This window comes from Aethalodelphis obliquidens, unplaced genomic scaffold (assembly GCF_003676395.1).
Source record: "Aethalodelphis obliquidens isolate GAN/ISIS:26980383/991018 unplaced genomic scaffold, ASM367639v1 scaffold95, whole genome shotgun sequence".
In the NCBI taxonomy this organism is placed as follows: domain Eukaryota; kingdom Metazoa; phylum Chordata; class Mammalia; order Artiodactyla; family Delphinidae; genus Aethalodelphis; species Aethalodelphis obliquidens.
In genome coordinates this window covers 3970599-3984781 of record NW_020838039.1, presented here as the reverse complement: position 1 = coordinate 3984781, position 14183 = coordinate 3970599, and the positions used below count along the sequence as shown (strand labels likewise).

Genomic DNA, 14183 nt, shown 5'->3' with positions numbered 1-14183 from the left:
TTAATATGGACATTTCTTTAGAGTTATCAATGTTAAGTAATGCAAGTGAGATAAGAGCTTTTGGGTAAAACTCTTTAGGAATAATTGTTTTAGGAATGTGTACTTAAGAATAATCTTTTCAGCTGCTTGGTAGCTTAATAATTTAGAGTTAAGTTAAATGATGGAAGTTTATTGAATAGGTAGATCATTTCCAAATAAAATATTAAGATACTGAAACATTAATTAGTGAATGTTGGCTTCCCTTGGCAGAGAGGAGACTAAAGGTATTTAGGAATCTAAAGGTATTTGGTGCCACCCTGGGATATTCTCCATAAGAAAGCACATGTTTTGAGAATTGTGCACGGTCAGGATTTTCTAAGATTGGATTATTAAATCTAGTTAGGTAGATGGATTTTGTTGGGAGTGGGCTAGAGCAAGACCAGATTCAGATTCGGTTTCTCCCTTCAAAGTTTTCTTAGAATACTGCTTTTGACGACAGCTCGTGAGTTTCTTTGCCTTTAAGCGATCTATATTTGCTTTTGAAGTCTCTTCACTTTGGTTAAATGAAATAAGTATTGTGTGACAGATTCTAAAAGTTCTTTCAACCTCCAACTAACGTTAAGATGCTTTAGAAGGCCGAGGCATCTCAGAGAGAAATATTTAATTAGTATGTTAAATTACATGGCATTCCTAAAAATCTAGTATGTCCTTGTAAAATGTTATCAGTCGTAATTCTAGTTATTTAAAAATGTTGCACGTTACAGCAATAACTAAGTTTCTTTTTGTCAATCCCATTGTGATCAAATGTTTAACCATGACTTTTTAAGTCTATGATTTGTAGACAGTTATTATTTTGTATTTTGATAAATCTCAGGTTGTACTGGGAAACTGGGTAAGAAATTAAAAAAAAAAATCCTAAGGGAAAGCTTGATGGTTTCATAAAAAGTTAACAAGAGGATTGGTTACTAAATGAACTGGTGAATATGGTTATAATTTTTATGGGTTTTGTCTGAAATGTTACTGGCTTTGATCTGTGTTTTCCAGATATAGGAAAAAAACTTCCCCTCAAGTTGGTTATGATTTGCAACAATTTGGTAAATTACACCTCTGTGAGTAAAATTGAGATATTTTTCTTTTCCCTCTGCCTGTTCCCTTCAAAAATTGGAGACTCTTGGGTTCTGAGCAGCCTTATCAGGCGAATGAGAAAAACTGTCTCCTGGCATGTGCAGAAATCTTGATATTTTGGGGACCTCTAAAAGAGAGAAATGAACCTAGGCAAAATCTGATGGCAGGCCTTTGATATGGCTTTCTTGGCCTTGAGAGGCCTTTTGGAAATTTAGTCTGAGACTTCTTCTGAGGAATTACACCAGAGTCAATGTGGAAGAACCTATGTGGTCAATGGACCAATCTTATTTTAGAAACAAATTAGTCTTGGCTATACTCGATGAACATGGGGGCAATTTTAGAAAAAAATTATGTTTCACTGAATATTAAATTCTAGTTTTGTTAATTAATGTCTGTGCTTACCAAGACTTACTTCCCAGATAGTTCCTTGTGGTTATGTTATATTGTTCCAAAATTTAATTAAATTGTCAGAAGAACACTCTAAGTTTGTTTCTGAAGCCTAACTTTGTAATCAGTCTTTGGATAAAGATCAGATGCTCCATGATCTAGGAGATTAACACCAGGAGATTAACACCAGGTTATGTTCATTCAAATTTAAAGGGTCACTTATGTTGGGGACAATTAAACCCATACTAGGGATAACCAGACTAGTAACACTAGGAAACTGGGCTGGGTGCCTTATGGATAATGCCAATATATAATTTCCCTTAAAGATGAGGATTGGTACAGAACAGACTAAGTCAGAAGACCTGGGATATACTGGGCTGCACCTAATGGAAGTTCTTAACTTATATTCTGAATTATGACCTTACTAATCTGCTAGCTATATTGTTTTTTATATTGCCTGTTTTGCAAAATTGTTGTTTCTTGCATTACCAAATGTGTGACTGAGCCTCTGATAAAATGATGATGTATAGTTCCATATGAGATCAATGACTGTAATAGTGTAACTAGATATGGGAAGAAGCAACAAGAGGGAATAGTTTCCTGGACCATAAGAGACTAGTAAGACAGGTGGCCCAGAGACTTTTGGTTACTAGTAAGGCCTAGTCCAGTAAGTAAGAGCACATTGAGTGGCCTATCAGCAAAATCTTTGCCAGACCTGGGGATGAGCATTCCTAGCACTGTGGGACAAAATGGTCATGAAATGCCCCCCAAACCATGGTCAAGTTTATGATCCTGAAGGGGCTCTGCCAACTGCAAATTGCCATCTGCCTCTGCAAGGATTAGGCCAATGGCCACTGTGGCCACTGACCTTCAACACCCCCTGAAAGGAATTCAGGGTGGAGATCAGGAATGAGTCACTCTGCTCTGAGAAAAACTGGCAGAACAGGGCTTTAGATAGTTAGATATTTTCAGAAGATTTTATGAGCCCAAATTCTTGCATCTTCTCATATCTAGAAAAGCACTGAAATCATTAACGGTGACATCTGCTTTGGCCATTAAGAAGAGAAATGCAATTGGAAGTCAAAATGGAGGAGCTGTTGGTTCAGACATATGGATGTGATTTCAGACATGTTCCTGTATTGCTGAGAGCTTGAATTTTCTGAGCTGTGTCAGACCTAGGGGATGGCACCAGCCAATCTCAAAACAGTGTCCACTGGTAACTGCAACCTTATGGTTTCAAGGTATCCCCTTGTAACTATTAGACTTTTTAGACAATAAAATTGCTTTAGATCAGATATTAACAACAAAAGAGGAGACATATTTAATGGCCAATGGCTCCTGTTATATATATCTGAATACCATATCAGAAGTTAAAACCTAGTTAGATAAAATTAGACAACTGGCTACCTGGCTACAAGTCTCCCTTAAAGAGCCAGGTCCAGACTGGGTTTCAGGCTTAAATTCCCAGGGGATTGAGACCTTAATCATACTAAACTCAGATCCAGGACTTGGAACTCAGTAATATTTCCAACTCGGTGTCCCAAATTGAGGCAGGACTATGCCCCATTTCAGCTGGAAGTAGTCAGAGCGGTTGTCACCCTATTCCCTAAAAGATTCAGGGAAAGTTAAAAAAGGGAGATTAAAACCAAGTCCCCTGAAACCAAGTTCCTCTGCTGAGTTTATGATTAATGTCTCTATCCAAAACAGTTATTCCCTTCCTTGTCCAACATCTGTTCTCAAGATTGAGGAATATCAAAGAAAAGGGGGGATTGATACTGAGCAGGGCCCTGTGGGGCTCTTGGGCACAAAGACTTTCTGTGTCCCCCCATTTCTCTGATTGCAGAAAATAGCCTTCATTCAGCCTCCATGACCTTCTCTGAGTTCCAATGGGCAGATTCAAGCAGTTGTTAATTAGGGAATGGAGGGGATGTGAGACAAGGGAGAAACAGTCAAGAGAAACAATAGTGCAGCCTTGGGGCAGGGTCCTGGTTCCCCATCAATGGATACACACAACAGTATCTTGAGCTGTTTTGCAGATACTGAAACCCCCTCCAGGTGGGAAGAGTTAACAATTAATGACGGTATGCTTCCCACAAGCACGTAGACCCCAGACCAGTTGGAACCTTAAGGTTGATGATGCTGACTTCTACTTACCACATCAACCAGCCGATCAGAAGAATGTCCACAAGCTGATCACACCCCATTACTGTAAAACTTCTCACTACCCTCTCCAAGTTGGGACACATGGGTTTTGAGGGCATTAGCCCACTGTGGCCCCCTTTGCCTGGCAAAGCAATAAAGCTATTCTTTTCTACTTCACCCAGAACTGTCTGAGATTTAACTCAGGGTCGGGGTACAGAGGCTGGATTCGGCTTCTCTATCTATCTATCTATCTATCTAAAATGCTATGCCAGTGTAAGACATTTCTCTTGTTGTTGATGCTTTGATTGTAATCAAATAAAAAAAGAGACTATGTACAGTTGATCAGAATCTATGTGGCATTAACACCATATTCTTTGTTAAGTAGAAAAACAATGAATGTTTGATTCTGTGGAAAATTTCTGATTTAGATAATATAAGAGTTTCTTTTTGTGTCTTTTGTTTAAATTAATCCTTTATATTGATAGACTTTAGCAAAGATAATCAAACTTTCCTAACTAGGATGTACAACAGTGCTTGGATATTCAAGGTAAGTTAATAGTTATTTTTTTGTTTTAAGTTATGTAAATGAGAGTTGGCACACTGAGCAATAAATAAATGCATTGGCAAGCATGTGCTTTTTCTTCCTTTTATTTTGCAAAGTGATTTTCTTTTTTCTTTAATTTCAGGAAACAGATATTGATGACAGATATGGAGATTTGGATTCCAGAACAGATTCTGATATTCCAGAAATTCCACCATCCTCAGATAGAACCCCTGAGATCCTCAAGAAAGCTCTATCTGGTTTGTCTTCAAGGTATGGTTGGTTGAAGATGAATCTAATGGGTACACAAGATAAACTGTGAGGTTATCCTGGACCATGTCCAATGTAATAAATTTCACTTTTGGTGAGTTTTAGAGCTATGAGAGGAGCCTTTACACTTTTTCACCATATATGAGCACAGTATTAGAGGCTTGATGTACATCCTTTCGTTCATCCTTAAAATCTTGTTAAGTGTGAGAAAACCAAGTCTGAGAGGTTAACTGGTGAAGGTTACAGAGCTAGCAAGTTGTGGACCTGGCATTTCTGCCCTTGTCTGACAGGTTTCTGAAGCCAGTGACCCATTTACCAAATCAGGTTGCCTTTTCTGGTATTGGAACATCTAAAAAAGAAAATTCTATATTCTCTGTTCCCTGTTTTTCAAATGCCAGATGGAAATAGGTATTTTTTTTCCTTTTAACAGAGTTTAAAATCATTGTCCAAAACTCTACAACCCTTTACCACTTTATATTTGTGCTATACTTTTAAATGTTTAATAACCACCCAATTTCAGCTAATTTTATATTGCCCTTCATTGTATTCTTTGTAATATGAATAATGAAATTTATAAAAGCAAAATAAATACAATATCCAGATTAACATATGAAACCTGAAATATTGGTACAGAACACTCTTTTTTCAAGTTTTTAATACTGTTACACACAGTAAGAGGTCCATTTTACACCATGCCCCAAGAGACACACAAATGTATATTTTAACTGCTGTAAAAATGTTATAAAGCAATTCTTGCCATTGCTATGTGTGATGCTCTCTGATTTCTTTTATTTTTGATAGCTGTTCTATGTTATTGAACAAAAATACGCTGGATTACTAAATTGATTTTACTACCCATGGGTCATAAATTGGAGTTTGAAAAATACTGATTTAGTCATATCTAGTGAATGAATATAATGTGAGCTTTTCTGATTTTTAATTTCCTAGAGGATGATCATAGTAGAATAAATTGGTTCAAAACAAAGTTTTCATATTTTTTAGCCAATAGATATATAGTTTTTTGCTGTCCATTATTAAAAGCATGGTTATCATTTTAGTAGTTCTTGTTCCCAGTTGTTTTCATGACCTAGTTCACAGATGTACCTTTTTTTAAAAATCTCACCTGGTCTTTCTCAGATCTGGATTTTTTTTCATATTGATGTTATATAAGAATAATGCTGGATTCCTTTGTGTCACTCATAACAAGATTTTCCTTAATAATTTTTTTTTCCTGGCATAAAGCAACAATGGCAAGTAGTAGTAGCTGGTATTTATTGAGCATGTATATTTGCTAGGTGCTGCTCCAAGCACTTTATATGTGTTGACTAATTTATTCTCATAACAACCCTGTAACTGTATAAATGGAGAAACTGAAGCACAGAAATGTTTTATATCAAGGGTCGTGTAGCTAGCAAGTGATAGAGCCACATTCTGAACCTAGGCATTGTGCTCTATTTATGAAAGAATTGGTTTTAACAGCAGATAATATATGACTAGTTTCAATCTTTTCGAGAAACTTCTCTGTAAAGATTAAATAAATGTTTTAAAATCTACATTTTACACATTTTAGCCTCTTTTTAATACCCCAAATAGTCTGCCTTACAAAGATTTAGAAATTGTAGATGCATAGGATTAAAAATACTAATTATATAAGGAATGTACATGGTTTGTCGAAGAAAACCCTATAATCCTCCTACCAAGACATTAATATTTAAAATACTGTGATGTTTATCTTTGAAACTTTTTTGTTTTTTACATTGTGTGCATGTGTGTGCCTGTGTGTGTAATGTAAAAATAGCACTGTACTGTTTTCTGCCTTGTTATTTTCATTTTCATTCCATGGTATTAGGAACAACATCCTGAAATATGTGTAAATATTTTAATGACTGTATGATATATTTCTTTGTAGAGCTATAGTTCAACTTACTTAAACAGCAACTGCTAGACATTTAGCCAATTTCTAAATTTTCACAAAACCAACTCTGCTTTAAATATATTTCTTTATAGCTAACTTTTATTTAGAATCAATAATTATTTTCTTAGTATAAAACTTTAAAAGTGAAATTCCTTGGTCAAAATTTATGTTCATTTTTTAAGGCTCTAATATATAATGCCAGAAAGAGCATAAGCCATTGAAATTGGAAAGAGCGTGAAAGGTCTTCAGTCACTTGGCAGTTGTCCCAGTCTGTTTCTTGACCCGTGTATGGGTCTGTGGAAATGAATATTCATTAGCTAGTGAAGTCTGGCTGTCTCCTTTAGTAAAGAGCTTCTTCAGCAATGAGTCTAACTTAGTAGTTCTCTCTGGAAGGGGCAATGCCTTGGATTTTGTACCTTCCCCCAACCAGTGAACATTTGGCAGTGTCTGGAGACATTTTAGGTTGTCCCAATAAGAGATGGTGCTGCTGGGGCTTCCCTGGTAGCGCAGTGGTTGAGAGTCCGCCTGCCGATGCAGGGGACACGGGTTCGTGCCCCAGTCCGGGAAGATCCCACATGCCGTGGAGCGGCTGGGCCCATGAGCCATGGCCGCTGAGCCTGTGCGTCCGGAGCCTGTGCTCCACAACGGGAGAGGCCACAGCAGTGAGAGGCCCGCATACTGCAAAAAAAAAAAAAAAAAAAAGAGATGGTGCTGCGGGCACTTAGTAGGTAGAGGCCAGGGAAGATCCTACAGTACACAGAACAACTCTTCACAACAAAGAATGATCTGGCTCAAATGTTACTAGTGAAGGTTGAGAAACCGTGGAAATACCCAGGCATAGTCTTGCTGGTGCTCTTGTACTCTATAATGCCATCTTCTTTGTCCCTGGGAACCTGCACACATCCTGTTAACTTCCTTCTAAGGCTGGTAGATAGACTTTCTCAAAACCCCTGCTCTTTGCTAGATGGCCCACCAAGTTCTTGTTTGTTCTTGAAGAGTGCTTCTGTGCCCTAATTCTTGGCTCAGGTGAACTGCCTTGCCAACCTAGGTCTTTCTCATTATGCTTGTACCACTAGGAAAATTTTTTTAAAAATTTTATTACTTTTGGGACTTCCCCAGCGGTCCAGTGGTTAAAACTCCGCATTTCCACTGCAAGGGGCATGGGTTCGATCCCTGGTCGAGGAACTAGGATCCCACATGCTGTGTGGCATGGCCAAAAAAAAAAAGCCAATAAATTTTTATTACTTTTTTTGTTTTTGCGGTACGCAGGCCTCTCACTGTTGTGGCCTCTCCTGTCGCGGAGCACAGGCTCTGGACGCGCAGGCTCAGCGGCCAGGGCTCACGGGCCCAGCCGCTCCGCGGCATGTGGGATCTTCCCGGACCAGGGCACGAACCCGTGTCCCCTGCATCGGCAGGCGGACTATCAACCACTGCGCCACCAGGGAAGCCCAAATTTTTATTACTTTTGAAATAAAAACCCCTTAAGAGTTGTAGTAACAGTAAGACATTGTGCATCACATAACTGATTTGAGCAATAAATGTGTAACCACTTTAGATAATCACTTTAAAGGACGCTGCTTAATTATATACTTTTTAGAAATTTCATTTCTAGCTCATATAGGTCCTGGAAACATGAGACTTGAATGGATTTCTCTACTGATTCTGAGTTCCTTTACCTAAAACAATCTGTGAGGTGATGACTTGGACTCAAAATTAAGGCTTACTCTAATGTGATCATGGTGGCATGGTAAAGGAAATCAAGAATTTTGAATTCGGAACCAGACTTTCCTCTGGATTTTAGTTACAATGGTACATATTCTTTTACATATCAGTGCTCTGTTTTGAACTCAGTGCTTCTCCCCTGAGAGATAACTTTGGGTTACTGTATCAATGGATATATATATTAAGTTTAAGTGTGTGCTTTTATGTGCTTAACTTTGTGTTAGGTATTCTTGGGAGATTTGGGGAGTCATTTAAATTAAAATAAGGCAATTAAGTCTTGTTGGGGAGGGGAATTTTTCTGCCTGGAGTAACATCTGTATAATAAAAGAGAGTAGGTCTTTGTTTAAATCTCTGGTTCTCAGAAGCTACCGTTCTCTGCTGGTCAGAGCCACCCCTTTAACATTAGAGGTACACTTGGCCCTTTCAACTCCCACCAGAGTCTGATTTCTGACACTTGGGTAGTGTCCTCTTCTCTAGAAGAGGTTCTTAGTAATTCTGAGTCTGAGAATCAGTTATGAAGGAGGGCTAAGTACATTTCTGAGGTTCGTGCAAGGAAGACAGGATTATTATCAGGAGACTGGCTTATGGTCTTTTATTTACCTCTGACTAGCTGTGCGACCTAGCCCAGTTTCCTAATCCATTCATTCATCCTCAAAGAGTTCGTTCTATTAAGTCAAATAGAACCTTTCAGCTGTAGCATTTTTGATTCTGCATTCATTTCAGTTCAGCCCCAAAGCTTACAGTCTCATGAAAAATGTATGAGTCTACATACTTATAACAGTAGAAGGAAATAAAGTTGGGTAAGTACAATTTGACCACCATGTGAAAAACCTTGGAAACTATATAAAAGAGTTTGGACTTACTGTTGGCATTTTAGGTCTTGTGTGGACATGATCAAAGGGATATTTGAGGAAGAGTAGTTAGGGGTATCTAGGCTATATAGGAGAGTGATTGAAAGCAGGGAGTGTAATCAGTATTCGATAAATGGATGAAATCAGCTAATATTTCTGTTACAGAGAGGAGAACGAGGGCTTGTGCTTAGAATACAGTGCATATATGCTACTATACGTTGGGTCAAAATCTCTTGTGATATAATTTAAATGTTAGCATTTGAATTAGTAGAAATCAGAAAATTATTTAAAAACTTTACTGTGAGTATAATGTAAAATGAGTGTAGAATGAATAAACTCAGAGGGCAGCAGTTTTAGATTCAGAAAGCATCATGCTTCTATAGGTGTTGTTAGAACGATCTGAGGTGTTTCATACAGTGGCGCTGCTGACATTTCTTATGACGTAGCCACATAAAGAGTGAAAATATTTGTAAGGTACACTGGGGGTGAAGTGTGAGGCTCCTGCGGTGATGGAGGGCAGGCAGATGGGCTCCCCAGGCTCTTACTGACAGCAGAGGGTCGAGGAGGTCAATTCTCAGTCTACCGGGGACCAGCCAGGTGTGCCTCAGGGAAGCTGTGCTCTAAGCACCAGCAGAGGCCCAAGGAGAAGAGAATACTTTTCTACGAAAGGCTCTGTCCTCGCAGGAAAGCAGGCAGCACACGCTGAGCAACAGAAAGAACTGACCTTCAGTCTGGCCTTGCCCTCAATGACGGACCTCCCCACACCTTCCTCATTTCCTTGAAATCATGGTGCTTTCTAGTTTCAGTTCCGCATTTTCCTTTCTTTACTTTTTCTCACTGCAAGGCCGTGCTCTCTGTTCTACACCACCTTAAAATCCGTACTCTTTTTATCCACCACACAGAAGGACAGACACCCTTTGGGAGGGCTGTACACCTGGCCCCTCCTTCCCACCTGAGTGGCCCCGGGCGGACACGTGCGCACACCTGCGTTGGCCACCTCACCTCCCAGCCTCGCGATTCATCCTGTTCACATGGAGCAAAAACTAGTTCTTTTCTTCGGCTAACAGGATTTTTACATTTCCTTTAGCTCTCAGTGAGTGAGCGAATGCTATTGGTTTGTTTGGTTGGTTTGCGTTGTTGTTATTGTATAAGGTAAAGTATAGGGGATTCCTAAAATATAGTTAAGGGAAACCTGTAAGTCTGGCAACTCATTACTGTAACAACACACAGAAATTTAAGAACACGTTAATGCTAACTCTACAAATATTTCCTTTTTAGGTGGAAAAACTGGTGGATTCGTGGAATCCTTACTCTAACTATGATTTCATTGTTTTTCCTGATCATCTATATGGGATCCTTTATGCTGATGCTTCTTGTAAGTGTTTGCCCAAGTGTCTCTTGCTTTGTTTTTCAGCACTGATATTGAAGTAAATTTGAGCATGTCATGAAAAAGAAGGTGGTTCAAGACTTGACAGCAACAAATTTAGTTCCTTTAAGCATCTTCTGGTTCATGAAATGACCTGGACTAATCTTTTCCATTTGCAAATTGGCCATTCAGTGTGTATCAAGTATACGTGATATTCAGTAGATACACAACTTTGTGTCAGACATTGCACCAAGCATTAGGTAGAACAGAAACACACGACTTCAACGTATATGACTGTTAGCTAGATCCCTGACTTCAGGGGACTCATTCTAATGGCAGAGACATGTAAGTAACCATATGAATAAATGGTGTAGTAAATGAGTGGAATAAACCCCATGATAGATCTTGTTGGAAGAGCACAGCAAAAAAATGACCTCATCCAGTGTGAGAGAGAGATGAGGGAAGACTTCCAGAGGAGGTGATGTGAAAGCTGAGTCATAAAGAAGCACTGGATGGGGGAGGGCATTCCAAGTTGGGGATATCAGGGGCAGGGGTGTAGTAAGGAGAGATTGTGGTCCGTTGGGGGGTTTGTGAGTTATACATGTGGAGAGTGTCTAGGGATGAGACTAGAGAGGCAAGCAAAAGCCATTCTGGGAGTTGGATTTTGTTGTATATGGGAAGCCCAACAAGTTATGAAGTCAGACACATTTTTTCAGCTTTTTAATTCATTCATTTAACACATGCTTCAGGATGCCTGCTACATGCCAGGCAGTTCTGGGGAATGATGCAGTCATGCTGAGAAAAATGCACCTGTGTCTGCCCTCATGGAGCTTACTGTCTACATATTAAAGAACTGATCAGATATGTAATCATAAACTGCAGTAAGCATTTGAAAACAAGAATGGATGCTATGAGAGCAAAGGGGGGGAGCCAGGAGACTTTCCAGACTTTATCCAGTGCCCAGCATCTGCACTGCGGTCTTGAAAGTTGAGTAGGATTCACTGGGGTGAAGGGAGACCTTGGAGGAAGGATTTTGCTTTTTGCGGTACACGGGCCTCTCACTGTTGTGGCCTCTCCCGTTGCGGAGCACAGGCTCCGGATGCGCAGGCTCAGCGGCCATGGCTCATGGGCCCAGCCACTCCGCGGCATGTGGGATCTTCCCGGACCGGGGCACGAACCCATGTCCCCTGCATTGGCAGGCGGACTCTCAACCACTGCGCCACCAGGGAAGCCCCTGGAGGAAGGATTTTCACAGCAAACGATTCCCTGTGTATAAAAGCCTTTATATCTAAAGAAGTATGAAACACTTGAAGCCCAAAGTGATAGAAGTAAGAAGGAGAAATACATTCATGACAAACATCACGCATTTCCTGGGTGCTGAACATGGTTTAGCAGTGAACAGCGAGGGCCTGCTCTCGGGGATATGTACAGTGTCCCTCCTTTTTATTATTTGTCTTCATCCATCGCAATTGTATTTATGATGTTTATGTTAAGGGAACATGAATGGATATACACACACTTGGTGCTCAATTGATACTACCTTTATGTGTTTTAAGGTATTATTTACATTCACAACCCTGACTAGGTCATTTATATTTTGAGAAGTACATTTTGTACCTAGCTTGCATTTGCCTTATAATATCAGCACTCAAAAATGACGAATTCAAGAGAGTTTTATTAAAAACTTACTTCTAGCAAATGATAGTTACTATTTTAAGATGGAACTCATACTCATATTCCTTAAAATAAAAGGAGTTTTTTCCCTCCAACCTTCTATTTATAGTGCTTTAATTGTTGCAGTCACAGCTTGGAATCACGCTTTCTAAGTGATGGAGTTGCTAAAGCGTATTTTGATTTAAAGGTAGATGTGAACATATAAAAGATATGAGGTTCCCCCACCCCTTCCTGGAACTCCTATAATAACTGTTTTAATTCACATTATTTAACTTATTTTTAAATAGTGCATTCGTTTTTTTCCCATTGTGAGAGTTATAAAAGTATATTGAAATTACTTTGGAAAAGAGATAATTAAAAAAAAAATCACCCCAACCCTATCATCAACCACCACAACTCAATTAATACTGCCATTTGATGTATTTCCTTTCATCTTTTTTTTCTTTTAAAAACCATGATTGTAATTATAGTGTGACTAAAATTTTGTATCCTTTTTAAACTAAATATTGAATGTTTTGTGTTGCTCCACGGTCTTTATAGCCATCAACTTTAATACCTTCATCTACTCAATGAAATGTAGTACATCATAAGTTATTTAGAGCAGCGTGTTATTTTTAGACATTCAGGTTATAGTCTGGTTTTTATTTATTGTGAATAACATTATCCTAAACATATTAGAATATAAAGCTTTTTCGTATGCAGGATTATTTTCTTCAAATAGATTCCTAGAGTGAAAATAGGCACTTTTATTTGGATAACACATAGTTCCAGCTCAACATATCTAAATCTGAACTTCTGTTCTATCGCCAGCCATTCTGCATAACTCTATCTACTTTTCCAAGCCTTCCCTGGTGTTGTCCTGCGTTTCCCTCTCTCCCTTAGCTCCCCAGTTTCCTCAAGCACCAAATCCAGTCAGTTCTACCTCCTTGATGTCTCTCATTCCTTATACTCCACCCTCTTCTGGCACTTATCCATACTCATCTGGATGGTGGTATCTTGCCTGCCTTACTGTCTCTTCTCTTGCTGCTTCTCCAGTCAGTTCTTTCTACCTCTGTTATCCCCAGAAATTCACGTCTGATCACGTCCTTTCATGATCGGCACCAACTCCTTTGTGCAGCCTTTCATGCTGTTTCCTGTGGTGCTGTGACCAGACTCATCTCTCTCTACTTCTCACCCCAGCTCTGTGTTCCAGCAGCTCTGGACTACTTGTAGTTCCCTTAACATCCTCCTCCTCTCCTATGTACATGACTCTGTACATCCTTCTCCTTCACCCCAACTGGGCCCATCCCCACCCTTACCACAGGTTTTTTGTCTGCCTGTGCTTATATCCATGTGGCTGTTTCCATGTAGCTGGTAAGCTATAAGTGACAACCATATACATGGATGTGTGTGATATTAAAAATTCTTTTTTTCTTCTTTCAGTGAAACACCATATATAGTGCTAATGGTTGCTCTTGAACAAATGTATTCATAGAAGTAGCATCAGTTCATTTGATATTCTAAAAGCCCTTGGTTCTATAAATAACATGACTTTGCCATTTTATCTTAACATCTAGCATTGTCCCCATTCTCGGATTATTATTGTTAAAAAAATGACTTGATGTTACACACAAAGGCTATTTGAAGGACAGTATTTAAATTTCCTCTTGTGTTTATAATATAACACATTTATGAGTTTTTCTTAAAAGAACTATTTGTAATAGTTAGGCATAATATTTTCTTACTGTATGGCTGAGGGGACACAACTACTTCTTTTAAGTATGTCATTGGACATGTACTAGGTATAGTGGGAAAAAATAGCTTAAGAATATCCTGGGTAGTAGGATTGGGAAAGCTGGTTTGTGGCGATCTCAAAAAGAAATCCCAAAGTATATTCTTTGGCAGACTTTGGTTAGCTCTTTCTGTAAAGGACCAGATTGTTGTATTTTAGGCTTTAAGGAGCCACATATGTGTCTGTCATATAATCTTTGTTTTTTATTTTTAACTCTTTAAAAATATAAAATCCAGGGTCTTCCCTGGTGGCACAGTGGTTGAGAGTCCGCCTGCCGATGCAGGGGACACGGGTTCGTGCCCCGGTCCGGGAAGATCCCACATGCCGCAGAGTGGCTGGGCCCATGAGCCATGGCCGTTGAGCCTGTGCGTCCGGAGCCTGTGCTCCGCAACGGAAGAGGTCACAACAGTGAGAGGCCCGCGTACCGAAAAAAAAAAAAA

General features: G+C 39.3%; 1 protein-coding gene across 3 annotated transcripts in view; it reads left to right on the top strand.

Annotated features, from left to right (window-relative positions):
• Positions 1-14183, top strand: part of CDS1 (CDP-diacylglycerol synthase 1) — a 68502-nt gene that overhangs the window by 20642 nt on the left and 33677 nt on the right. For 2 of the 3 annotated variants that reach the window (XM_027095922.1, XM_027095925.1), the window contains exons 2-3: positions 4320-4447; positions 10211-10307. In XM_027095922.1, the coding sequence (XP_026951723.1) occupies positions 4320-4447; positions 10211-10307 (225 nt within the window). Of the gene's footprint in view, positions 1-1023; positions 1089-4319; positions 4448-10210; positions 10308-14183 lie in introns of all 3 variants that reach the window. The other variant, XM_027095923.1, reaches the window with a different exon arrangement.